Source organism: Delphinapterus leucas, chromosome 10 (genome assembly GCF_059928025.1).
Source record: "Delphinapterus leucas isolate spDelLeu-1000000601 "Yukka" chromosome 10, BTC_Dleu_Yukka2, whole genome shotgun sequence".
NCBI lineage: Eukaryota > Metazoa > Chordata > Mammalia > Artiodactyla > Monodontidae > Delphinapterus > Delphinapterus leucas.
The window spans coordinates 104,133,218-104,158,886 of record NC_143138.1 but is presented as its reverse complement, the minus strand read 5'-3'; the positions used below and the strand labels follow the sequence as shown (position 1 = coordinate 104,158,886).

At 67.9% G+C, this 25,669-nt stretch overlaps 1 protein-coding gene across 3 annotated transcripts in view; it reads left to right on the top strand.

The window, feature by feature from the left end:
* The window catches only part of PLXNA1 (plexin A1), a 42,630-nt gene extending 17,454 nt beyond the window's left edge, over nucleotides 1–25,176 (top strand). Inside the window, exons 5-32 of one of the 3 annotated variants that reach the window (XM_022562502.3) lie at nucleotides 249–349; nucleotides 533–656; nucleotides 740–893; nucleotides 1,120–1,219; nucleotides 2,372–2,486; nucleotides 5,172–5,372; nucleotides 7,019–7,115; nucleotides 7,184–7,377; nucleotides 7,457–7,608; nucleotides 7,692–7,812; nucleotides 8,073–8,209; nucleotides 9,460–9,627; nucleotides 9,932–10,025; nucleotides 10,192–10,431; nucleotides 10,518–10,661; nucleotides 10,867–11,101; nucleotides 13,321–13,463; nucleotides 14,676–14,932; nucleotides 15,177–15,243; nucleotides 18,682–18,828; nucleotides 18,904–19,063; nucleotides 19,680–19,783; nucleotides 19,973–20,069; nucleotides 20,346–20,536; nucleotides 20,611–20,780; nucleotides 22,001–22,213; nucleotides 22,291–22,441; nucleotides 23,435–25,176. In XM_022562502.3, the coding sequence (XP_022418210.2) occupies nucleotides 249–349; nucleotides 533–656; nucleotides 740–893; nucleotides 1,120–1,219; nucleotides 2,372–2,486; nucleotides 5,172–5,372; nucleotides 7,019–7,115; nucleotides 7,184–7,377; nucleotides 7,457–7,608; nucleotides 7,692–7,812; nucleotides 8,073–8,209; nucleotides 9,460–9,627; nucleotides 9,932–10,025; nucleotides 10,192–10,431; nucleotides 10,518–10,661; nucleotides 10,867–11,101; nucleotides 13,321–13,463; nucleotides 14,676–14,932; nucleotides 15,177–15,243; nucleotides 18,682–18,828; nucleotides 18,904–19,063; nucleotides 19,680–19,783; nucleotides 19,973–20,069; nucleotides 20,346–20,536; nucleotides 20,611–20,780; nucleotides 22,001–22,213; nucleotides 22,291–22,441; nucleotides 23,435–23,530 (4,173 nt within the window). In that variant the 3' untranslated portion in view covers nucleotides 23,531–25,176. Of the gene's footprint in view, nucleotides 1–248; nucleotides 350–532; nucleotides 657–739; nucleotides 894–1,119; nucleotides 1,220–2,371; nucleotides 2,487–5,171; nucleotides 5,373–7,018; nucleotides 7,116–7,183; nucleotides 7,378–7,456; nucleotides 7,609–7,691; nucleotides 7,813–8,072; nucleotides 8,210–9,459; nucleotides 9,628–9,931; nucleotides 10,026–10,191; nucleotides 10,432–10,517; nucleotides 10,662–10,866; nucleotides 11,102–13,320; nucleotides 13,464–14,675; nucleotides 14,933–15,176; nucleotides 15,244–18,681; nucleotides 18,829–18,903; nucleotides 19,064–19,679; nucleotides 19,784–19,972; nucleotides 20,070–20,345; nucleotides 20,537–20,610; nucleotides 20,781–21,322; nucleotides 21,770–22,000; nucleotides 22,214–22,290; nucleotides 22,442–23,434 lie in introns of those variants that run through there. The other 2 variants (XM_089919844.1, XM_089919843.1) reach the window with 2 other exon arrangements.
* The last annotated feature ends 493 nt before the right edge of the window (nucleotides 25,177–25,669 follow it).

The window sequence follows — 25,669 nt, the reverse complement described above, 5'->3', positions numbered from 1 at the left end:
GAGCCCACGGCTCCCCTGGGAAGCTCGGGGTGCAGCAGAGCGAGAGGGACTGGCCAGAGCTGTCGCCCGCACCGACTCGCTCCCTGGAGACTGGCCCGGTCTGCTTGGCCTGGCTCGGCCGGGTCAGGGTCCCCCAGGACTGGCCCTTGGATAGACAAAGCATGAGGAAGGCCTGAGACGGGGCTCCCTGGTGTGTGGGGGACAGGGACAGGCCCGAGAGGACCTGACGCCGAGGCTCCTCCTGCCAGGTGACTCGGGTGCCCGTGGAGAGCTGTGTGCAGTACACGTCGTGTGAGCTGTGTCTGGGGTCACGGGACCCCCACTGCGGCTGGTGTGTCCTGCACAGCACGTGAGTCCGCGCAGGCCGTGGGGGTGGCAGGGGGCCCGGCGACCTCACTGGGAGCCTGGGGTCCCGGCTCCCGTGACCCGCTGAGTGACAGGAGCCCAGCTTCCCGGGTCTGGATGGGGTGCAGGGTGGGCCAGGGGCTCCGCTGGCCTCCCGCCCGAGCCCGCCCCACGCCTCTGCCCACAGCTGCTCCCGCCGGGACGCCTGCGAGCGGGCGGCTGAGCCCCAGCGCTTCGCCGCAGACCTGCTGCAGTGCGTACAGCTGACGGTGCAGCCCCGCAACGTGTCCGTGACCACGTTTCAGGTTCCGGTGAGCGCGGCCGCTGGGCCCGGGGTGGGGCAGCGCGGGGGCGCGGGGGGATTGGCCAGTGACCCTTTTCCCCTGCCGCCCAGCTCGTGCTGCAGGCCTGGAATGTGCCCGACCTCTCGGCGGGCGTCAACTGCTCCTTTGAGGACTTCACCGAGTCTGAGGGCGTCCTGGAGGATGGCCGGATTCACTGCCACTCCCCCTCCGCGCGGGAGGTGGCGCCCATCACGCGGGGCCAGGGTGAGGCCGAGTGGGCCGGCCTGGGCAGCGCGGGGGGCCTCCTGTCGGGGGTAGACGGTCACTGGGACAGTGGGTGGGCGTCAGGGGAAGGCACTGCAGGGCTGCGGGGTGGGGGGCGGTGCCCTTGGCCGTGGGGAGGGTCCTCGGCGAGGCCGTTTTTCTGCGCGGGGCTCCTGGGTTCGGCGGCCCCGGGGCCCTGGTGACGGAACCTGTGCGGCTGTTACAGGAGACCAGCGGGTGGTCAAGCTCTACCTGAAGTCCAAGGAGACGGGCAAGAGGTTCGCGTCCGTGGACTTCGTCTTCTACAACTGCAGCGTCCCCCAGTCGTGAGTGTCTCTGGCCTCCTGCACGGAGTCCCGCGGGGCAGCGCTTGGTCGGGCCGCAGGAGCCAGGATGGGGCCTCGAGGGGGAGGCCCGAGGCCGGGTGGCGGGAGCGGCAGCTGGGGGGTGACATGTGCTGATTCCCCTCGAGTGGGGAGTGGGCCGTGGGCACCAGAGCAAGGCAGGGAGCTGGGGGCGCTGCTGCGTTGTCCAGGCATGGCACGGCCAGCCGGGGCTCGGGCATTGGATACCTGCCGCTCTGGGGCAGGAGGGGTCCGGGTCCCCTCTGGGTCGGGCAGCCCCTGGGGCACGGACAGCCGGGTGTGGGCGCTCTCCCTGGGCCTCTGGTCTTCTGCGAGCGCACCAGCCTCAGAGGAAGAGCAGGAATTGCTGAGGGCCCCTTGCGCGTCCTGCAGCGGCCAGAGCCCTGGGCCGGGAGGGGGTCAGCCTCGAGCCGAGGCGCTTAATTTTTCAATCGTGTTTTCGTTTGTCAACCGACTTGCAGGCTGACGCCCTCCTGGCTGTTCGTGGGGCGCCCACCGTGGGCCTGGGTGTTGTTGGCACTGGGGTCCAGCCTCCCCATACTGGGCGGGCTGGAATCTTTGGGGCAGGGGCTGTGCTCCGAGGCTTGGAGGGGTCGAGGGTCTCTGTAGAGGCAGGGCGGTGGGTTATGTGGAGCTACAGGGACGGTGAGGTGAGGTGAGGTGCGGGCTGTGCGGCCCGTCCAGGCCCTGGAGACACGTTGGAACGGATCAGACCCTTGCCAGGCGAGCCTGCTTTCTGGTCGGGGAGGTGATGTCTACCACGGCCGTCCAGGCTGCAGCCGCCACTCAACACCTACGTTTAAATCTTAGCGAATTAGAACAAGGTGGACTTTAAAACGTGCTCCTTGGCTGCACTAATGCGTTTCCAGCGCTGATGGTCACGCGTGGCCTGGCACCGGCTTTACACACGTGCGTCTCTGAGAGGTTCTGTTGGCTGGCGCCGGGGTGGACTGTCAGGCAATGGAGGAAGGAGGGAGGGGAGCCCCGGCAGGCAGAAGCAGACCAGCTCTGAGCAGTGAGGAGCGGCCTGTGCAAAGGCCCTGGGGCGGCTCCCTGATCAGCAGCAAGGTGGGGGCCCAGGCTGCGGCCTCACCACGCGCCCTCTGCCTGCAGTTGCCTGTCCTGCGTCAGCGGCTCCTTCCCCTGCCACTGGTGCAAGTACCGCCACGTGTGCACACACAACGCCGCCGATTGTGCCTTCCTGGAGGGCCGCGTCAACGCGTCCGAGGTAAGGCGTCCCGTGGGCTGGGTTTGGAGGTGTGGAGGAGTTGGGTGCCGCCTGGGGTGGTGGGGATGCTGGCCGGAAGGTATAGGGGATGCCCTCCGGGGCTGTATCGGCCTGGGGACCCCACACCCAGGGCACGTCCGGGGACGATGGGGGCAGGGACTGTCATCCCAGTGCGCCGGGAGCTAGCTGGGAGCGTGTCTGGCTGGGTCCATGTGGACGGAGCTGGCTGGGCGAGGTGCAGGCGGCTGGTCTTTCCCGGAGTCGCTTGCAGGGCTGCGTGGTCGTCAGTAGCCCTCAGGTAGCAGTTGCTTCGGGGCCGAGCGAGGCGCTGACTTTATCACGAGCAGTGGGGCTGAGCACCAGGCCTGGCCCGGGCCTGCCCGGCAGGGGGTGGGGGCAGGGCCCCATGTCCAGCCTGCGGGTGCGGAGCCAGGGCTTGAGGCCAGGCCTTGCCGCTGCGGATAGCGCGTCTGTTGGCTGGATGGGGTGGGAGTCCCACCTGCCATGGGGCGCTTGGGGGCTGCATCTGGGCTGGACCTGCCTGTCACAGAACCTGCCCTGGCTGCCCCGCCCCCTTCCCTCGGGCCTTGGTTTTTCCACTCCCTGGTGACGATGTACAGGACAGATATACAGGACAAGACGACGATGGTGGGGGCGGGCCAAGAGTGGGCAGGGACATGGGGTGGGCAGGTGGGCTTCCCAGGTGTGCGGCCTGCTTGAGGAGCTGGCCCAGGGGTCCTGGGGGTGGGGCAGGGGGTGGGGGGCAGCAGGAAGCTGGGGGGCTGAGCCAGCTGGAGGGGGGGCAGCAGAATGGACATGTGAGGTGGGGGCCCGGTCTTCCCTGGCCGTCTCTGAGCTCTGTGCCCATTCGAGCTGTTTCAGCGGAGCAGGCTGCCCGGCGGGACCCTCAGGGAGGGCTGACGTGGGCGTCCCGGGGAGTGGCAGGGGGGTAGACCCTGCTCGGGAGCTCGCCTGCGCCAGGCGGGGCCGGGGAGCTGGTCGGGGTCAAGGGGGGCTGTCTGGGGATGGACTTCACGGACGGTCCCTCCTCAGCCAGTCCCAGGTTGCGTGGGGACGCCCCTAAGGAGCGTGACGTTTCCACAGTCCCCCCATCCCTGGTTCAGGTTTGGTCCTCGGGGCGACCCCTCCCCATCTCGTGCTCAGGCCACAGGGTCCCAGTCCCAGTGTTTCTCTGCTTCCTGCCTGGGGTGGGACGGGGTCCCTGTGCTCCCGCGTCTGCCTGGTCGGCTTCGGCTGGGGCGGCCACCAGAGCATGGTGGGGACGGGGTGGCCTGGCAGGGGTCCCACGTGGAGCACCCCCAGAGCAGAGCAGCCCCGGGAGGTGGCCTGCACCCAGACCCGGCCTCCCCAGGATGAGGAGTGAGTGGGTCGTGTGCTCCCCCTGGCAGCCTTGTCATCAGGAGGCTCTGGGCCTGAGGCCGGTGCCCCTGCGAGCGGAATGGAGGTCAGTCTTCCAGACGCTTCGTTGATTTGTGTGAGAGGAGGGTTTCTAGACTAGGAGAACCTAACTTGAGTTATGAAAACAGAGTCGCGGTCCCTCATTCGCTCACAGGCTCTGAATTCCTTGGACGGCGGAGCCTCTGCGTCCACACTGCTTATCAACTCCCTGCTGCCTCTGGCTCAGCCTGGCCTCAGGCCACTCAGGAGCTTGGGGCCAGGCCCGGGCTCACGCCCGTCCATGGCTGGGATCATGAGGTGCCGAGGCCCAGCCACAGGGAGGCTATGGCCTGACAGGGGCGTGGAGCCTGCACCCCGAGACCCACAGGGGGACAGACAGTGGTGCTGGCCTCCCGGCAGCAGAGCTGGTGTCAGTGGGGAGGGAAGGTGCGAGGTTGGGGGACAGTGGGAGTGGGGCCTGGTGGCCAGGATGAGCTGGGGCTGCTGAGGGATGTGGAGGGGCAGCAGGGGTGTCCCTGGGCTGGGGGCTGGCACGGGTGCCCTTTCAGGTGGCCACTGTGCACACCGGCAGCTCCCACAGGGCTGCAGCCTGAGCTCCAAACGCAGCCCACGTGCCGGTCAGTGCCCCGTGTGCAGGTGGCCGTCAGGGCAGCCGCAGACCCGGTGGTCAGTAGTCAGCCTGCCAGTCCTGCCCTGCTAGCTCTGCTCCCCCAGTGCCCCCAGGGGCCCCCAAAACCTCTGCAGAGCTGGCCCGTGGTGCCTCGGGAGCTGCCGTGGGGCGTGGGGATCGCAGTCTGTTTTCGGCGTCTCTATTTAAAGCACCTTTCGCAGTTCCCGCGGGCCGGCTCCTCCACGGTCGCTGCAGCCCTGCTGCAGGGAAGCCGGGCCGTTGCATCAGTCAGTGTTGCTGAAGCGCTGGTCCCGGGGGCCGGACTGTTTCTGTGCTCGCTCCGGCTATTTTTACCTACTCCCTGGGCCCCCAGCTGAGAACTTGCTCCTGCTTTTGCCTCGGGGCCTCTCGGCTGCTTCCAGATGGGGCCCCTCTGGTGGGGTCCTAGGACCCTGGGGCAGGGCACTCGGGCCCCGGGGCGGGCCTGCCCAGCTCACAGTGTGCAGCCCGGAACCCGGGCCTGGCTGGCCGTCATCGACGTTCTCAGTGTGCTAGTGTGTAAAATGGGCGCGGGGCTCTTGTCTTGGAGGAGCTCGGGCTCCGCGCAGCCCGCCCGCCAGCCTCTACCCCGGCTCAGCTGAAGCCTTGTCCCCCAGGACTGCCCGCAGATCCTGCCCTCCACCCAGATCTACGTGCCGGTGGGTGTGGTGAAGCCCATCACCCTGGCCGCCCGGAACCTGCCGCAGCCGCAGTCGGGCCAGCGGGGCTATGAGTGCCTGTTCCACCTCCCGGGGGGCCCGGCCCGCGTCGCCGCCCTGCGCTTCAACAGCTCCAGCCTGCAGTGCCAGAACTCCTCGGTGGGTCCGCTCGGCGCGGGCGGGGCCGCCAGGACCCCGAGCGCCGTGTTTCTGCTTTAGCAGAAGGGCTGCGCGTAGTCAGGTCTGCCACACCCTGTTCAGGGGGCACTTCGGGCCCCCAGGCCGTGCCAGCCCCTCAGCCGGGCCCCGGTGAGCAGGCTGCAGGGGCCACGCCCAGAGCCACGCCAGCGTTTGGAGGGAGCGTGTCTCAGATGTGGCTCTGCGTGCCGTCTTGGGGACCTGGGTGAGGGGGCTGGGGTTGAGGGCGTGGGGGAGTGACCCTGGGGGCCGAGGTCAGGGTGACAGCACCGGCTCCTTTAAGGCGTACTGTGTCCGGACACAGAAGCCATGCATGGTGGCCGGTGCATTCCCCCAACCCAGACGTGCCAAGAGGCAGTCACCTTCGGAGCCTCAAATCTGATTCGTCCCATGAATTAGGGATGGTGGTCTTTGCAGGGCCAGAACCTCCTGGTGGGCGAGGGGAGAGGGCCCAGTTGGTGGTCCTGAGGCCGGCTTGTGTCTCGCTCCCCCGGCTCGCCCTGTGACTGCCAGCAGGCCTCAGTCTGCCCATCTGTCCAGGAGAGCAGTGGGTTTCCCGGGGCTAGCCAAGGCCCTGAGTGGGGAGTGGGTACCTCTGGGCCACCTGCAAGGCCCCCAGAACCCTGGGGAGGGGCATAAGGTTAGAGGTCAGGCTCCATTCCAGAGGCAGTGGGCCCTTGGCCCACCAGCTCTCTGCTGGCGGGGCAGCTGGGGTCCAGCGGTCGCCACAGTCTCCCAGCACAGGTCGGCCCCTTGGCCGGGCCCGAGGCTCCCCGAGCCTGCCGGCCTGTCCAGTCCTGCCTCCTCTCCACTGCACCCTCCGCCTGCGCCTCACTCTGGCTCCCCTGGCCCGGCTGCCTGCACCCTCTCTTTCCTTTCTGCGCGTCCCCGAGGCCAGCTGTCTCTCGGTTTCTCCCCCATCCCCGAGCCTCTGTCACCTCTGTCCCTGTGCCCCCGCTCCCCCCCAGGCCCACATTTATCTTTCTTGCAGCCCTTGTGTAAAGGGAAAAAGGAGCGTCAGAGAGTTTGATAGGATCCAATTACATTCGTGCAGATAAAATGATGATAAATTGCCCTGGGGTGGAGCGCAAGTCTTCAACTGCAGAAAGTGGGACACAGCTGGGCGTCCGGGCCTGGGCTCTCCGGGGAGGGCTGAGACCCTGAGCCCAGCCCAGCCTGGGGTCGGGGGTGCCAGGGCACAGGGGACACACGTCTCGCACCTCAGGGCAGTCCCGGAGGAGGGCTCGTTGAGCCCATTTGGAGACGAAGCCGAGGTTCACAGAGCAACCCTGACGTGTGTCCAAGGGGTGCGGGGAGTCCTGGCTTCCTGGCGGGGGCTCACCCTGGAGGCTGTGCCCTTGTAGCTGCTGGAGGTTGAGGGCCGTGGCCGTCCTCGTGCAGAGGGGGACCCGGGTGGGGCCCCCTCTGCGGGCCTGCAGGCGGGCAGCGCTGTGGGGAGCCTGCCTCCAGACTGGCCCCCAGACCCCGCGCTGCTGAGCCCGGGCCCCCAGCGGCCAGTCCCGCAGGTGGCCACAAGGGACACACAGGCCCTGGGCAGTGGCCCGCGCTCGGCCTGTGTGGCCTGACCACTCCTCCTGCCGCCGCAGTACTCCTACGAGGGCAACGACGTCAGTGACCTGCCCGTGAACCTGTCCGTGGTGTGGAACGGCCACTTCGTCATCGACAACCCGCAGAACATTCAGGGTAAGCTGGGTGGGGTGGCTGGGGGGCGGGGCCGAGGGTGGCCGCTGACGCCCAGCCCCTCCCTGCAGCCCACCTGTACAAGTGCCCGGCCCTGCGGGAGAGCTGCGGTCTCTGCCTCAAGGCCGACCCTCGCTTCGAGTGTGGCTGGTGTGTGGCCGAGCGCCGCTGTTCCCTGCGCCCCCACTGCCCCGCGGACTCGCCCGCCGCCTGGATGCACGCCCGCCACGGTAGCAGCCGGTGCGCCGACCCCAAGATCCTCAAGGTGGGCAGGCTACCGGGCCTGGGGGGCGTTGGGGGGCGCTCCGAACGCCCGGCCCGCATCCCAGCCTCTGCCTCCACAGCTGTCCCCTGAGACGGGCCCGCGGCAGGGAGGCACGCGGCTCACCATCACGGGCGAGAACCTGGGGTTGCGCTTTGAGGACGTGCGGCTGGGCGTGCGCGTGGGCAAGGTGCTGTGCAGCCCCATGGAGAGCGAGTACATCAGCGCCGAGCAGTGAGTGCGGCCTGCGGAGCGGCGGGGGGGGGGGCTGGCGGTGGCCTGGCGCCCACGGCTGCTGAGGCCCCCTGTGCCCGCAGGATCGTCTGCGAGATCGGGGACGCCAGCGCGCTGCGGGCCCACGATGCCTTGGTGGAGGTGTGCGTGCGGGACTGCTCCCCCCACTACCGCGCCCTGTCGCCCAAGCGCTTCACCTTTGTGGTAAGCCCGCCCGCCTGGCCCTCTGCTCCCGCGGCCACGGGGGCCCTGAGGGCTCGCTTGTGGGGCTGGCCCGGGCCACAGGCAGCCTCGAGTGGTGGGCCCCCGCCCCCTCCCCCCTCACCACCAGGCCTGATGCCGGGCCCCTGTGTGCTGTGGGCCCCGCCTACGGGCGATGTCTCACACCCAGTGAGCGCGGGCCTGGGCCTGGCTGGAGATGCGGTCGCTTCCCTGGAGCTCCAGCAGGTCCCTTCTCCCCCTAGACGCCGACCTTCTACCGTGTGAGCCCTGCGCGCGGGCCCCTTTCCGGGGGCACCTGGATCGGCATCGAGGGTAGCCACCTGAACGCAGGCAGCGACGTGGCTGTGTCTGTCGGCGGCCGGCCCTGCTCATTCTCCTGGTACGGGGTGTGGACGGACGGGCAGTGGGGACCCCAGGCACAGGCTGCCTTCCCCTTGTGGTCGTGGGTTCAGATGACTGGTGCCCCCTCCCATTGCCTGGGAAGCTGGAGGGCTGTGGAGAGCTGGGCTAGGGTGATCACTATGGAAACCTAGAGGCGGGAGAAGGTTACCATGGAGACAGGCAGGCTACCCCCGAGCGGGGAGGGCAGGGTGGTGGGTGGGGCCTGGGTCTGAGGGGCGGGCACAGCTGCTCTGTCCTGGGTTTTGGGGGAGTCCTGTGGAACGTGAGAAGGGCATTCAGAAAAATTCTTAAGAGGGAAAAAGGAAAACTTGACAAAAGCTCGGAGCCCTGAAGTGGATAATTTTAGATTAGGGATGATAATGGAGCGGGCCTTTAAATATTTTCCTGCGGTAATTACCTGTTATCAGACTAATTATTGGTGTTTGCAGCCTGCTGTGCGCGGGCCTGGCGGCTGTGGTGAAGGCACTGAGGGGATGGGGCAGGTGCCGGCGGTGACTGGCCGCTGCCCTGGGGGGGGACCCAGCGCCCCCAGCCCCGCCAGCTCGTTTCATCCACTCACGGCCCAGGCCCACGATTAGCCTGTTTTCAGATCAGGGATGATGGGGGCGGGGGGTGCGTGTGTCGTGTGCGTCCCTCCGCGGAGCGGCAGTTGGCAGTGAGCGTGGTACTCCAGCCCTCCCAGGACGTTGGAGCCGTGGGCCCCGCCCGTGGAGGAGCCCCGCCCGTGGAGGGGCCCTGCGGCTGCCCGGGTGACTGATGGGGCCGCTGCGGGGCTGCTGTGAGGCCCCGCGAGCCCTTTTCCGCCCGGCAGGCCTGCTCTCGGCACCCGTGGGCCAGGCTCTCGCAAGCTGGGGCACGGGCAGCCTTGCCGGTTGATGCTGCCAAGGAGGCGGAGCTGGGGGTGGGGCCACCTGGACAGCAAGCTGGTGAGGCAGGACCCGCCCCTCAGCCTGGGAGGCTGCCACGCTGAGCCCAGGACAGCCTCCCGCCCACGCAGGGCAGCATCGGGGGAGAGGGCCAGGCTGCGGCCCAGGTAGGCACAGACAGCACCCGGCCCCTCGCAGGGGCTGACGGGAAGGGGGCCCAGCCTGGAGACAGGCCCGCTGTGGCCTGTGCCATAGGTAGGCAGATGCAGCGGGCGGGCTGGTGACCCGCGCTCAGCCTGTTGGTGGTGGAGCCTGGACGCTCGGTGGCGTCGGAGGTGAGCTCCAGCACCTGCGTCCTCAGGAGGAATTCCCGGGAGATCCGATGCCTGACGCCCCCCGGGCAGAGCCCCGGCAGTGCCCCCATTGTCATCAACATCAACCGCGCGCAGCTCACCAACCCCGAGGTCAAATACAACTACACCGAGGACCCCACCATCCTGAGGATCGACCCCGAGTGGAGCATCAACAGGTGGGTGCCCGCCACAACCCCCATCTGAGGTTTCCTGAGCCCCCCCAAACCCCGTCCCGCCCCCCCTGAGCCCCATGCCCCTGTCCTGAGCCACCAAAGGCCAGCACCAGGTGTGGGGCTCCCGCACCAGGCCCTCCGCTCCCGCTCCTGTGGCCCTGCCGCCAAATGTGGTGCTGAGAGACTAACGCGCTCGCTGTCTTGCAGCTAGAGCCGGGGGGTGTGTCTGGTCCCTCCCACTTGTGCCGGGCCGGGGCAGAGGGCCCCGGAACTTCCACCCCTGACTTCCATCTCCCTCATCTTTTAGCGGAGGGACCCTGCTAACGGTCACGGGCACCAACCTGGCCACTGTCCGGGAACCCCGCATCCGGGCCAAGTACGGAGGCGTCGAGAGGGAGAACGTGAGTCCCCCCTGGGCCCTGCCCCCCGCAGCTCCTGCCATCCCAGCTGCACTTGGAGGCCCTGGGAGGGGTGGGGGCCGTGTGCGGGTGTGGCCGCAGCCCCGCGGTGTCACAGCCTGGATTTGCACGAGTCAGCCAGCCCAGTGCCCCTGTCTTGCATCCCCAGAGCTGCCAAGTGTACAACGACACCACCATGGTGTGCCGGGCCCCGTCGGTGGACAACCCTGCCCGCAGCCCGCCCGAGCTGGGCGAGCGGCCAGACGAGCTGGGCTTCGTCATGGACGACGTCCGGGCCTTGCTGGTGCTCAACACCTCGACCTTCCTCTACTACCCGGACCCTGTGCTGGAGCCGCTCAGCCCCACCGGCCTCCTGGAGCTGAAGCCCAGCTCGCCCCTCATCCTCAAGGTGGGCTGCTCGTCGGGGCGGGGCTCGCGCGGGGGGCCGGCACAGGGGGCCGGCGAAGCCCCCGCTCACCCCATGCTGCCCCGCAGGGCCGCAACCTCCTGCCGCCAGCGCCCGGCAACTCTCGGCTCAACTACACGGTGCTCATCGGCTCCACACCCTGCGCCCTCACCGTGTCGGAGACGCAGCTGCTCTGCGAGTCGCCCAACCTCACCGGGCAGCACAAGGTCACGGTGCGTCCACGGGTCCTGGCAGCTCCGGCCTCCTGGGCCCCACGTGGGGCAGCCCCGCTCTGAGCAAGCCCCAGACTTGCCTCCCACCCAGAGGGAGCCCCTCCCTGGTGCCCCTGGCGGGCCCAGCGTCTGCCCTGGGTGCCAGCGCCTCCACCTCGCCGACCGTGCGGGGCTGGGGCGCCCCCTGAGCGGCCTGCACCCCCAGGTCCGGGCCGGCGGCTTCGAGTTCTCGCCGGGGGTGCTGCAGGTGTACTCGGACAGTCTGCTGACACTGCCCGCCATCGTGGGCATCGGCGGGGGCGGGGGCCTCCTGCTGCTCGTCATCGTGGCCGTGCTCATCGCCTACAAGCGCAAGTCGCGGGACGCCGACCGCACCCTCAAGCGCCTGCAGCTGCAGATGGACAACCTGGAGTCCCGCGTGGCCCTCGAGTGCAAGGAAGGTGGGTGGGGCCGCGGGGAGGGGTGCGGGCTGGGGGGCGCCGGGGGGGGGCGGAGCTCGCTGTGCCGGGCTCGGGCCGGGGGCTGGGCAGGGGCCTGACTGGGCGCAGTCACGGGGCGTTGCTTGAAACGCAGGCTCTGTCCAGAGAGCCCCCTTTGCGTCCCAGCCTGTCCGTGGGACCCCAGATGGGCACACGGCGTTTCTGTGCCTCAGTCTCCTCTGTAGGACGGACGTACCACCAGGTGCGGGGACGCTGGGCCCGCCCGCTCCGGGCGGGGGACCATTTCCCCAGGTGTTGTGGGCTGTGCTCGTCCACGTGCTGGCGCGGCTGGTTCCCTCCGGCGGCCGGTGGGGGGCACTGAGGGAGGGGCCCTGTCTTCAGCCCCACTGTGCACACCCAGACCCAGGCCTGGGCTGCCTCTGCCCTTGGGGTGCTTGCTCGGGCGTGTGTCTGTCTCACCCTGGGGTGCACGTGACGCAAACCAGCTCAGGCCACTTCGGCGGGGAGGCTTCACCAGGATCTGGGGCCCAGCCAGGCCCTCACTCTGCTCTCAGGACCCCCTTCCTCTGAGGCTCCCCCTCCCCGTGGTGCTAGGACGGCCACGGGGACAGGCTCGGCATCCCCACACCTTGTCACATGCCCCCTTCCCCAAAGCCTGCTCCCCCGGGAGCTCCCGACTGAGAGGTGGACCCCAAGGGCAGGTGGGGGCGGCCCAGGGAGTGAGAAGGGCAGGGGCCGCAGGCGGCGTCGGAAATCTGAACGGTGGGCCGGCGGGTCGGCGGGAAGGGCCAGGATGGTGGCCTCCAGCTGGAGCAGAGCTGGTCCCGGGGACCGAGTGTCCGGGAGACCAGGAGGCCCAGGGCTGGTCCCCACGGAGCAGGTGCTGCCGCACCCGCCGGTGCCGAGTACTGGGGCCGGGGCCGCGGGGAGGCCAGCGGGTAGGCGCTGAGTGGTGGGCACCCAGGCCGGGGCCGCGGGGGCCCTGCGGGGTTCAACTCCTGTGTGCCCGTGTGGGCTCCAGGCAGTAGCCTGCGCCCGTGCTGGTCTCTGTCGAGCCCGGCTGGCCTTTCTGGCTGGCGTGAGATGGGCCTCAGGGCTGGGTGCCCCCAGCCAGCTGGAGGCGGGGGGCTCTAGTTGACCCCAGCTCACTTGTGCCTCTGGGAGCCCCGTCAGGGTCCAGGGCTGTCACGAGGGGTGAACAGGGCGGCGCGGGTGGTGCCTGGCGGTCTCTCGCGTGTCAGGTGCCGGGGTAGGGGAGGGCTTGAGTGTCCTGCAGGGTCCGTGAGTGAACGCTGGCAGCCCTGGGGCAGACGACAGGCGTCGTCCCGCTTGGGGATGAGGACAGGGGGCTGGGCAGGGTCGGAAGCCTCGCCTGGGGGGCCTCATGCCTAACAGGCCTCATTCTGGGTGGTCACTAATTCCACTGGCCTGGGGTGTCCGGTCTGCCCGGGACCCTGGCCCGTCTTAAGACAAAGGCCCGTGTCCCAGCGCCCCCTCAGTCCCTGGCAGACTGCCGCTCTGAGGGGCTCCGGCACGTGTTGGGGGCTTGGGTGGGAGGCGGCGGCCTGGGCCTTCCTGGGACAAGGACAACCGTCTGCCTGTCCTGTCTGGACTGACCTGTGATGCCCGTGTCTGGCAGCGTGTGTGCGGGCCCCCAGGGCCAGCCAGGTGGAGGTGACCAGACTCCAGGCAGCAGTGGGGGGGGGGGGGAAGGGCCGGCTCCTGACCAGACAGCGCATCCTTGGGCTGCCGCAGGGCTCACACCTCACGGCTCAGGAATGTTCTGAAAGCAGCGGAGCCTCCCTGAGCGAGCGGGCGGGCGTGTCAGGGGCCCCTGGCCTGAGCCGGGAGGGCTTGCTTGTTGGCACGCAGGGCTCTGCCCCTTCCCAGCCGGCCTCATCCCCGCTCTTCTCCTGTGGCTGGAGCCAGGGGGCCACAGTTGCCCTGGCCCCTGCTGCCCCATCGGGACATGGAGGCCCCTTCCAGCCCCATCCCGGCACTGCCTCTGCTCTCATCTTGGTGAATTCTGCAGCAGGTCAGGGGTGGAGGGCTCAGCCTCTGTGTCAGGACTGGGGAAACGGAGGCACAGGAACTTCCTCAAGTTCACCCAACTGGCGAGTGGCAGAGTCAGGGGCTGGCTCGACCCTGAGTGTGTTGGGGGAGAGTGGGGGGTGCTGCGGGGGCCGGGGCAGCTGCCGTGACACCTCGTCTGGCCACAGCCTTTGCGGAGCTGCAGACGGACATCCACGAGCTGACCAACGACCTGGACGGTGCCGGCATCCCGTTCCTTGACTACCGCACGTACGCCATGCGGGTCCTCTTCCCCGGCATCGAGGACCACCCAGTGCTCAAGGAGATGGAGGTGGGCTGCTGGCTGGGGTTCACCGCTGCCTCTGCCTGCGGGGGCTCCTTGGGTGCTGGGGCGGCAGGGTCCTGGGGGCGGGCTTGAGACTGCTGGGAGGGGGGCCGGGTGTGGGGGGCCTCGCCCCAGCAAACCACCCTTAGCCTGGGCTCCCCAGGGCCCTGCTCTGTTTCGTTGGGCCCCTAGCCTACTGTGTACCACCTGCAGCTCGTCCGGCCTGGCTCCTGGGTGGGCCCGGGTGCCGAGCTTCACTGGGCCAGGGGGGCTGCTTCCATGAGTGTCGGGAGGCGCGGGCGCTCAGCTGGGCTCTGCGCGGCCGATGCGGCCCCCGAGCCTGCCGAGGGGAAGCCGCCGGGCACCCACGTCCTCCTGGGCTGCCCAGTAGCCGGCCAGACGCCCAGGGCCCCCAGCTCGGAACGGGCAGGGGCTCAGCGAGTCTGCTCTGTTGCGCTCTATGGGGGGCGTGTGTGTCGCGTCCTGCACTCCTCGGATGTTGGGGAGCCAGCCCCCTCACGTGGCTGTGTTGGTGGGACATGCCCTCTCGAGCTGCAGCTCAGCGGGCCTTCCTGTCGCGCTGGCTCGGGCCCAGGACGCCGTGGGCTGCTCGCTGCCTGCTTGTTTGCTGGGGTGTCTGCCATGCTGGGGGTTCCGCATCCGCCATCGGGTGTCTCTCCCGGCCTTGCCGTCTGCCGGGCTGGTCTGACTGTTCTCTTAGCTGTGGCTGTGCGTCCTCTCTGGTGCCTGTTGCCTGGGCTGGGAGCCTTGTGTCATGCTGTGACAAGCCTCGGGACAGATAAGAGTGAGCAGGGACCTGGAACCAGCCGTACCTGGCATTCCATAGGCCCTTTCCCACCTCAACGCTGTGTGGCTGCAACACGCTGCTCCCCTCTCCGGACTTGAGTGTCCTCTGTGAAGGGGGAGGGTGGTTTCTGCGTTGGTGCCGGCTGGGAGGGACTGTCGGGCACTCCTGGTGCCCGGTGGACGAGCTGGGCCACACAGAGGGTGGCTGGAGCAGGCCTCTGTTCTGCACCCGCACGCTGCCGTGCCCCGGGCCTCTGCCTGCTGCGGCTTCTCACGCAGCTGCCAGGCCCCGTCCATTCTGCTACGACAGTTGCAGCTCAGGGACCCGCCCTTTGTACCGGGGCCTAGACGGGCCCTCGGCCAGCAGGGGCCGGTGCTCTCTGAGGTCTGAGCCGGCCCGCGGCCCCCCAGGTGCAGGCTAACGTGGAGAAGTCTCTGACACTGTTCGGGCAGCTGCTGACCAAGAAGCACTTCCTGCTGACCTTCATCCGTACGCTGGAGGCCCAGCGCAGCTTCTCCATGCGGGACCGCGGCAACGTGGCCTCGCTCGTCATGACGGCCCTGCAGGGCGAGATGGAGTACGCCACGGGCGTGCTCAAGCACCTGCTGTCCGACCTCATCGAGAAGAACCTGGAAAGCAAGAACCACCCGAAGCTGCTGCTGCGGCGGTGAGTCTGCGCCCCGTGCCTGCCCCGCGGCAGCGCGCCCACTGGCGCAGCCCAGGCGCCGCCGCTGCAGTTCCGGGGACCCGCTCCGGGGCTTGCCTTGTCTGGGACCCCTCGGCGCAAGGTGACACCTGCTCCGAGGCCAAGGCCTGACCTTTGGCCCCGGGGAGGGCGGGGTGGCGAGGTGGTGGTGTGAGCGGGCCTGGCGGTAGGACTGAGGCCGCCCCTGCATGTGTTCTGTTCCCAGGACTGAGTCGGTGGCAGAGAAGATGCTGACCAACTGGTTCACCTTCCTTCTGTACAAATTCCTCAAGGTGGGTGGGCCACGGGGGGCCCCAGGTGGGGGTGGGAGGCCAGGGGTGACTGGTGGGCTCTCAGCCGAGAGACACCAAGGGGCCAGGGCCTCGGCAGGACCGCCCCCGGCTCGCATCTGTCCCTTAGCGTCTTCCCTGCTCCTCCTGGAGGCTGTCCTGTCCTCACTCAGCCGCCGGGGCAGAGGTGGACGCCGGGGCCCGACGTGGGTCCCGCAGCTGCATGTGACTGAGCTGGGGCGGGCGTCCAGGCTCTGGTGGGGCTCATGCAGTGCCCGTGGCCCAGACCTGAGGTCGGAGGGAGCTCCCGGGCAGGGGTGTGTGTGTGTCCAGCTCCTGGCCCTGGGCCAGCCTGAGGAGGCGCCCGGGGGCGGTGGGTCCTGTTGACCCTGCTGTGAGGAGGCGGGCAGCTGCCTGTGCTTCCACTGTCGTTGCCCAGACAATTCCCTCTCGGGCTGGGAGAGCCCCTACCCCGAGGCAGACCCTGGGGAGCCAGGCTGTTCACGGAACGGGTACAGCCTGCAGGCCAGCTAGACGTGGGTCCAGGTGGACTTTGTCAGGGCCGTGAGCAGCTAGATGGGTCGCCTGCATTTTAGAACTGGGAGGTCATCAGACCCAGATGTCTGTCTGGCTTCCCTTGAGAAACCCGAAGGCTTGGCAGCCGGGCCCGGTCCTCGCATGGTGGCCCCTGCTTAGCGCTCCACGGTGGACGAGGGAGCGGGCCATGGAGCCTCGTGACGCAGGCGGCCTGGGTCTGCGCTCCGTGTGGCTCTGCAGGCTCCGCTCGCTGCAGTGTCCCGAGGCGGGGGTGGCGGTGGGGCTTTCCGTCCTCCATGGAGGACGTGCTGAGCCCAGCTGCTGCATGCAGAGTGCTCAGGACAGAGTCCTGGCTGGGCTGAGGGGCGCAGATGGGGAAAGGGGCGGGGTGTCCACAGGGCCGTGAAAGCGTGGATGGGGTGGCGAGATGTGAGCATGAGGAGGGGCAGGAGGTAGCCAGATGGGGACCAAAGGCCCTGAGGTGGGCGCGGGGTCCAGAGGGGAGGGGGTCGGGCTGGGTGGGGCTCGCCCGGTGGGTGGTGGCCCAGTGATGCCCAGAGTACGACGACGTTGTTGTCGCGCAGGACAGGTGGCAGTAACAGAGCTGTGCCTTTCCTGCAAAGCGCACCTGTTGGCAGACCGCGTGATTTGGTCACGTGCTCATTAAGTCGTCTCTGGGAACCTGGAGGAGGGGGCTCAGAGGAGGCCCGCTTTCTTTGAAAAAAGAAGTTTAAAAGAAATTTTTTTACGAGAATTTTTTTTAAGTCATTGTTGAATTTGTTACAGAATTGTTTCTGTTGTATGTTTTGGTTTTTTTGGCCTTGGGGCATGTGGGATCTTAGTTCCCCAACCAGGGATCGAACCCGCACCCCCTGCATTGGAAGGTGAAGTCTTAACCACTGGACCGCCAGGGAAGTCCCAAGAGAATGTTGAACTTTTCTGTCATTTACAGCTCTCGTGTCACGCCGAGGAATGTTTTCTGTTAGTATGTGGTGTGAGGCAGGGATCTCACTCGATTTCCTCTCCCGACTGGAGAAGGGCTTCTTCTAACATTTATCGAACAGCCTGTCCTCGTGTCACCTTTTCACTTGGAGACTCACTGGTAGTTCCTGCACGTCTCTTCCGGCTGGGCCTGAGAGTCACCGAGGTCGCCCTCCTCCCTGTGCAGGAAGTGGGCCCCGCAGGGAAGGGCTGGGTTCTGGGCCTTCCCAGTCTCAGAGCCTTTCTGCTCCTTGGTTCCTGCTTCCCGGCATCTGGGCGGGCCTGTGGGAGTGGGTCAGAGCCTGCCAGCCAGGCTCAGAGTGAACACCCTGCTCAGCCTGCATGTTCTGTAAGGACGCTTGGCTTTTAAGGACCAGCTGCTTTAGCGGTAGACTGTCTGGGTTCGAATCCTGGCTTCTCGTGATTTGCTGTGTAGCCTCACCCTCTGACCTCCTGAGGTGCCCCTTTTCTTCTGAGAGGAGTAAGTCTCGTGGCGTCTGCAGGGAGAGGCAGCTGTTAACGGCTGGGCCTCTGCCCTAGCTGATGTAATGCAGCCAAGTTTGCCGATGAAACGATTCCAGAGATGGGCGTGTTGCTGGGGGGTCTCCGGATGACCTGTGCTCACCGCCACTCCTTGGCAGCTTCTCTGTATCGCCGCAGTGCTAACAAGCTGCCTGGGCACCTGGCTCCGGGCAGGGCCGCTCTTGGTGGGCCGGGGAGCAGGCCGGCAGCTGTCTGCTGGGCCACGCTCACTCCCAGCTCCGTCGGGGGCGGCGAGAGGGGCCTGTGTCCGGCTGCGGTGGGGACTCAGCTGTGCGGGGCACGCAGCAGCTTGGTCACCGCAGTCGGGGCAGCCCTCTGGCGGGGGCGGGACGGGAGGGGCCTGTGTCCGGCTGCGGTGGGGACTCAGCTGTGCGGGGCACGCAGCAGCTTGGTCACTGCAGTCGGGGCAGCCCTCTGGCGGGGGCGGGACAGGAGCCCTCCTTCCGCAGCTGTTTGTTAACGGTGTTTGTTGTCCAGCAGCGTCCGTAGAGCCCCCAATGCGCCTGCTCCGTGCTGGGCACTGGGGATGTAGCGGGAGGGGCCCGGCACGCCCTGGGCTGCGGCAGGCAGCTTCCACTCCAGAGGGGAAATGGCAGGGAAGCAAACAAGACCACTGAAGAGGGCTGGCTCTGTGTGATGGCAGTGAGGGCCAGCGGGCTCAGCCCAGGGCCCGGGAGAGCCTTTCTGACAAAGGGACGGCGGGTGGGGTCTGGAAGGGGCAGTGAAGACCTGAGGGGGAGAGTTCTGGTTGTAGGGGGAGCAGGTGCAAAGGCCCTGAGGTGGGGACATGCCCAGTGGCTGCAGTGGGGGCGGGGGGCGGCACGTGGTCGGAGATGGGCAGCACAGACCTTCCCCGAGTGCCCGGACAGCCGCCCTGCCAGCCTCCTGCCCTGGGTTGGTGCTTTTGCACCTGTGATTGCGTCGGCCACGTGCTCTGGAGGGAGGGGTGGCCCTCTCCTGCAGGCGAGTCCTAGCTGAGGGGGCTCCCCCACCTGATGGATGATGGTCACACCCGTTGTAGTCCCCTGGGCCGTGGGGGCGGCACCGGAGCCTGCGCCTCAACCACATGCAACACGGGCTGCTTTGGGCAGAGTGGGGCACTGGTCCTGCCGAGGCCTGAACCGGGCGAGGCTTCAGCCGGGGTTGACTGGCCTTGGTCCTCCCCGCTTGGCCCCTTTGCTGAGGTTGTTTTCCGGGATTTTCATGCCTGTCTTCGTGGGGGATGGTCTTCCTTGGACTTTGGAACCAAGGTCCTCATACTTGGCCATGTTGCCCTTTCTCCGTGGAGGGGGGGGCCGGTGTAGATGCTGGGGGCCAGGGCAGCGGCTGGGGCGGAGCCCGGGGGTCCCGCACCTCCTGACGCCGCCCACCCGCCCACAGGAGTGCGCCGGGGAGCCGCTCTTCATGCTGTACTGCGCCATCAAGCAGCAGATGGAGAAGGGCCCCATCGACGCCATCACGGGCGAGGCGCGCTACTCCCTGAGCGAGGACAAGCTCATCCGCCAGCAGATCGACTACAAGACGCTGGTGAGCGCCCCCCACCCGCCCCTCCCCGCCCGCCAGGGAGGAGGAGGGGCTGACGCCCTGCACCCCCACCTGCAGACCCTGAACTGCGTGAACCCCGAGAATGAGAACGCGCCCGAGGTGCCAGTGAAGGGGCTGAACTGCGACACGGTGACGCAGGTCAAGGAGAAGCTGCTGGACGCCGTGTACAAGGGCGTGCCCTACTCCCAGCGGCCCAAGGCCGGGGACATGGACCTGGGTGAGCCCGGCAGGGGCTCTGTCGCGTCGTCCAAGCACTGGGCGCTGGCCCGGAGGGTTGGAGGGAAGGGGCGCGTGACCCAGGCTGGGTCTGTAGGCTGCTCCCCGGGGTGGTGGAAGCAGGGTGGCGCTGAGAGGGCTGCGCCCCTGCTGGTGGGGGCAGGGGTGGGGTCCCCGTGTGCTCTAGGAAGCAGGTGGGCTCTTGGAGCTGGGTGGGGGCTCTCAAGATGGCTCACGAGCGGGGCGTGGGCAGGGGCACCTGCTAAGTAGGAAGGGCCTGGGGAGCAGAGCCGGGCTGGACCGGGCTGGTCCCTTGGTGGATGAGGCTGGGGCCGCGATGGAGGGAGGCCTTGAGTGCCAGGCTAGGAGCTCCGGAAGGTGGGCACACCACGTGGGGCTGGGCTGCCCAGGGTTGGGCAGGCGGGGGGCTGCCAGAGGGGCTGGGCAGCAGCAGGGGTGCAGGGCTTCTGCTCTGGGCTGGGCCTGTCCCTCTGCTGCCCAGCCTTCACTCAGGGCCCCTGGGACCCTGCCCCCTGGGCCTGTCCAGATGGAGGGAGCAAGGAGCAGGGCAGCACCTGCGGGCCGCCCTGCCCCTCCAGCGTTCCCCTCCCCTGCAGAGTGGCGCCAGGGCCGCATGGCCCGCATCATCCTGCAGGATGAGGACGTCACCACCAAGATCGATAACGACTGGAAGAGGCTGAACACGCTGGCGCACTACCAGGTGACCCCCAACCTGCGGCCACGGCTCGGGCCCCTTTCCACGACGGGGCTCAGGGCTGGGGGCCACGCTCCAGGAGGAGAGGGCACGGTCACATGTGGGGGTCGCCCAGGGTTGGGGGGCAGGCTGAGGCCCAGGTGAGAGACCAGCCATGGGTGGTGGGTCACGCGTCACCCGGCCCCCTGCCCGTAGGTGACGGATGGGTCCTCGGTGGCCCTGGTGCCCAAGCAGACGTCTGCCTACAATATCTCCAACTCATCCACCTTCACCAAGTCCCTCAGCAGATACGGTGAGCGCCAGCGGGGGCAACGGGCAGACCACCGACCTGGACAGAATGCCGCTCTGGGCGCCGCTGCGGCAGCCTGGGACGGCTTGGTTACAGCCTGTCCCGGGGACCCTCGGCCTTTCCCTGGGCGGCACCGTCCCCAGAAACCCAGGGAGGTGGGGGCGGATGACCCCAGCTGTCGGGGGGAGCTGAGGCTCACACAGGGGAGCTGCCTGCCCAACAAGGTGGCAGGCGGGCAGGGGGGGCGGGACGCAGCAGCTGACGGCGTGGTGCCCGCAGAGAGCATGCTGCGTACCGCCAGCAGCCCCGACAGCCTGCGCTCGCGCACGCCCATGATCACGCCCGACCTGGAGAGTGGCACCAAGCTGTGGCACCTGGTCAAGAACCACGACCACCTGGACCAGCGTGAGGGCGACCGTGGCAGCAAGATGGTTTCCGAGATCTACCTGACGCGGCTGCTGGCCACCAAGGTGGGCGGAGGGAGGGGGCCCGGGCGGGCCACGCGGGCCGGGCAGCCGCTGGAGCTGTGCCCCGCCCCCCACAGGGCACACTGCAGAAGTTCGTGGACGACCTCTTCGAGACCATCTTCAGCACGGCGCACCGGGGCTCGGCCCTGCCGCTGGCCATCAAGTACATGTTCGACTTCCTGGACGAGCAGGCCGACCAGCACCAGATCCACGACGCGGACGTGCGCCACACCTGGAAGAGCAACTGGTACCGGCCTGGGGTGGGGGCGGGGCGGGGGCGGGGCCGAGGTCCCCGCTGGAGCAGGAAGCCTGGGACCTGGGGGCAGCCCGGCTCGGCTGGGGGCTGCAGTGCCAGGAGGCTGGCCCCGTCCACTGCCCCGGGTTACGGCTAGTCCCTCTCCATCTGGGCCTCTCTGACTCAGCCATCGGGGGCATCCGCTGACCCACCTGTGGGACCGGATGTGGGTGGTGGGGGGGGGGGGTGTGTGCACACGTGTATCTGTGCATGTCTCTGGGCATGCGCGGCTGCGTGCAGGTGTGTAGGCTTCTGCGTGAGAAACGGGCTCAGTGGGACAGGCCCGTCCCATGCTGGCTACAGCGATGAGGGTGACAGTGACAGCAAACACTCCTGGGGCTCTCAGTCCCGTCGCCCCCTCGCTGCCGGTCTGGCTTTTGCCTCCAGAGCTGCCCGGGTCCCTGGCAGGGCCTGCCTGGTCCTCACAAGCTTTGTGTCTCTGGCCTCTTTCTCCCCGTGTCCTGACCCCTCCCTGTGCACTGCTTCCCCCCAAGCCTGGGATGCAGCCCAGGTCCTCTCCAAGCGAACCCACCCCGGGCCTCCAGCTCCACCTGCGCTGCCCGCGGCCCTTGAGGGGGTCCACCGGGCACCAAGAGGAGGCAATGTAGGTCAGCACTGTCCAGGGGACCTTTCTGGGATGATAGAAAGTTCTAGGTTTGTGCCATGCACGTAGCCACGTGTGACTAGGGCTATTTGACGTAACTGGTGCAGCCGAGCCCCTGAATCTTTAACTTTATTTAAGTTTAAACGGCGACACGTGGCTTAGAGGCTGTTGCTAGCCCAGCCAAGGGCTGTCGTAGAGGTGGCCTTCTGGGTCGGGGTCAGCTGTAGTGGGGCTGCATCTGCTGGCCCCCTTCCTGGTCTTGTCACCAAGACTCATGGGGAGCCGGCCCAGCTGTGAGCAGGCACTCAGGCCTGGAGGACTGCAGCCGGGCACAGTGGGTGCCCAAGCGCGAGAGAGCCTGTGGGTGTGCACACCCTCCCCTGGGACCGTGGGGAGGGGCTGGCCAGCAGGAGCAGCCCTCGCTCACGGCCCAGCTCTCTGGGCCTGTCTCCCCGGCTGCATGGAAATCCACGGTCACCGTGAAGGCCAGAGCCGGGAGGACGGTGAGGCCACAGGTCAGCCCCTGCCCCCCGCCGGCCCGTCCGACCGTGCGCCCGCCTGCCCGCAGCCTGCCCCTGCGCTTCTGGGTGAACGTGATCAAGAACCCGCAGTTCGTGTTCGACATCCACAAGAGCAGCATCACGGACGCCTGCCTGTCGGTGGTGGCCCAGACCTTCATGGACTCCTGCTCGACGTCCGAGCACAAGCTGGGCAAGGACTCGCCCTCCAACAAGCTGCTCTACGCCAAGGACATCCCCAACTACAAGAGCTGGGTGGAGAGGTGGGGGCGCGGGCCCGGGGCCGGGCGGGGGAGGGGCCGGGACCCAGCTCATGCGCCCGCCCGCCCGCCCGCCGCAGGTACTACGCGGACATCGCCAAGATGCCCGCCATCAGCGACCAGGACATGAGCGCGTACCTGGCTGAGCAGTCGCGGCTGCACCTGAGCCAGTTCAACAGCATGAGTGCCCTGCATGAGATCTACTCCTACATCAGCAAGTACAAGGACGAGGTAAGCTCGCCAGCCTCAGCGAGTATGCTCCCGCCCCAGCCCGGGCTGCCTGATGGGTCTGGGCGCGTCTCCAGGGCAGGGCACAGGCCATCCTCAACCTCGGCACCCGATCTGCTTCTGGAGCCAAGCGCGCGCGGAGCTGGGCCTCCCTGAGACGTCGGGACAGACAACTGACTCGTGGGCTGCACTGGACGGACGGAGCGCAGGGCCGGAGAGGCAGGGCGGGCCTGGCCAGAGCCCAGGCCCTGAGGCCAGAGCAGGCCGGAGGCAGTACGACAGAGGCCGCGCGAGGCTGAATCAGAATGTCCTGGGAGGAGGGGGAGGCGGGGCCGTCGCCCGGTGTGCAGTCTGTAGGGTCTTGGGCTGCTCCCGAGGGAGACAGCCTTTGGGGTTCAGAGACGGAGCCTGACTGCCAGGTGCGGGGAGCGGGGGAGCAGGGGCTGTGGCCGGGCTGCCCGGCTGCAGGGACCACGTCAGGAGCCGGAGGGCTCAGGCGCCAGCTCCAACTTTTGTGTGGGTTTGAGAGGATGGGGCGGTGAGCGCAGGAGACCTGGCGGCAGGTCAGAGCGTGGGGGTGGCGGGCTGCGGTTCTTTCCGAGGGGCTGTGCTATGAGGGGTGCAGAGACGTGGGGCAATGGGGCTGTGGAGGGAGACGGCAGCACGGCCACGTGCTGGGGGCTGACTGGCCGCCGCGGGAGACTGGGGTGTGAGCACAGAGCCCAGCAGGACCCACGGGTGCAGGGGGCAGGCCCTGGGGCTCGGGGACCTGGAGGGCCAGCAGGGACCTGAGCCCTGTTCGGGTGGTTTTGGGGGATGAGGGGCGGATGGAGACCCCAGGGTCGCGGGGTCTGGGGGTCCCGGCTCCAGGCCCAGGTCCCTCAGCTGAGAGTGGGTGGGACAAAGTGGCCTCAGCCTGGAGCCCACTCTGGACACAGCCGCTGTGTGCTACCCTGAACCCCGGACAGGCCTGATGCCCCCCTCCCACCTCCACAGATCCTGACGGCCCTGGAGAAGGACGAGCAGGCACGGCGGCAGCGGCTCCGGAGCAAGTTGGAGCAGGTGGTGGACACCATGGCCCTGAGCAGCTGAGCCATCGGCCATGACTGCCTGGCCAGCAGGAGAGTGAGAGGGCCCTCGGGGGTGGCCCTCGGGAGGTCCACGGAGGCAACCTCGCCCCAACCATGCCAGGTGCCCTGCGCTGGGGGCCGGGTGTGCAGTCCTGGCCCCCCTCGCCGCCCCTGTCCCCTTCCCGCCTGCGGGGGTCCCGGTTCTTAATTGGTGTTGGTGAGACGGTGCCCTGCAGCACCCTCCACGCCCAGAGCTGCTCGCCGTGGGGCTGGGGAGCCCAGGTGTGGCAGGGGGCCTTCTCAGGACAGTGGGTGACTGCTGCTGAGGCCCCGGGGGTGAGGCAGGAGTCCTCCCGTAAGGAGAGGTTGGGCTGCCGAGGCCAGGAGGGCCAAGCCCAGGCGCTGGGAGGGGGTCAGCTGTGCCCGGCTCCCTAGGCAGAGTCTGAGGGCTGGGGCATGGCTGGCGGCCGGGCGGGGAGGCTGAATGCCCAGGGCTCAGCCACGGCGAGCTGAAGTCGGTCCAGGCATTACCACCCACCTGCCACGTTCCGGCAACACCACACTCACCAGTGCACCGCCGCCGCCATCCTCCGATTCACCGCGTGCTCTCCGCGGCCGAGGCCAGAGCGCCACGTCGACCTCGCCCAGAGAGAGGCCCCCGGCTCCCTCCTATGGAGGGGCTGCAGGACGGCTCCACGCGGGGCCCAAGTGACTTCCAGAAGGACTCGGATCCCGTTCCGTCCTCAGGGCTGTGCCTCTGGGAGCCGCTAGGGCCTGGGGCTCCGGGTCATGCGTGCACGTTCCCCTTATTTATTCCCCCCACCGCGCCCGCCCCCGTCCCGGGCTGAGCTCTCGGCTGTGGAGGTCCCGGGAGCAGCCCCGAGCACCCTCCTCCCCCCTCCCCAGCCCCCACCCGCCTCCCAGCGGCGTCAGTCTGGCCCCTCAGCAGCGTGCTGGTCCCTCGGAGTGGAGGGATATCTGGGGGCTGTTGCTCGTCTTTTAGGGGAGCAAGGGGGTCCTGCTGCGCTCTGCTTGGGCAGCGGGGCCACGGGGGCCTCGGACCACACCCACTGGCCTGGCCGGGAGCAGGACGCAGTGACCGGGGGGGGGCTGCAGAGCCGGTCTGCCCGTCCTGCTCTCAGCGAGCAAAACAGCGCGTTTTTAATTAAAAAATCTGTACATATATATCCATATATATATATATATATATATGTGGCTCTAGCCTGTCTCCAGCCCCAGTGGGGTCCTGTATAGTTACCTGGAGGAGGAGAAATTTTACACTTTAGAATAAGAGAATTAAGGTAGCGGGAAAGCAATACCAAATGGTCATGGAGAAAGTGGCCAGAGCTTCCCCGCTGCAGCACCCCCGAGGCCTCCACCCTCGACCTGCGGGTCGTCTTGTTTTCGTTTTGACATGAAAAGGAGAGGACTTCTCGGGCCGAGGGCTTCCCGGACGCGGGCCGTGGATTCCTGCATGACTGTGCTAGCGTTTAGTCTGACTTGATCTTTTTAAAACTGCAAGTGTTGAATACTAGAGGTGGTTAGGCCCTTTTTTCATGTTTTTTAATTAATCAGTCACTTGTGAAGGCAGTGGCCTGTCCCCTTTTCAATTCACTTTTTCGACGGTACTACAGATTCCCGCGGACTTTAAGGGACAGCTAGCTGTGGCCGGCCCCGCGCCCCCGGCCGCCCGTCTTGGGTACCCCCCCCAAGCAGCGTGAGCCAGACCGCACACCTCCGTCAGCTGAGGAGCTGCTCCCTCGCGGGAGGAGGGGTGAAATCCGCCCCCTCCTGACTCAGGAAGCTCCTGGAACCGGGGTGCAGGGGTCCCTGGGCCCCGTGGGCACTGAGCAGGGCTCGGGCCCCCCGCGTGGCGGGTGTCCAGCGGGAGCTCAGGCCGGGCGGGCGCTGGCCGGGGCCGGGTTCCGTCCGGGTGTGGGTCTCGCTCCCCCCGAGTCTTCCCTGAAGCTGCTTCTGATCGAAGCCCCCGTTCTTCCAGCCCCACTCGGGTCAGGGGGCTCCTCGGCCGCTGCGCTGCCGTCTTCAGAATCCAGTCCCAGCCCTCCTTCCTCGGGCCTCCCCGGCCCCGTGCTTGCCCCACGGGCGGCGGGCTGGGCGGTGGTGACGCAGGAGGGGAGCCGGCCCTGCGGGCGCGAGGCCT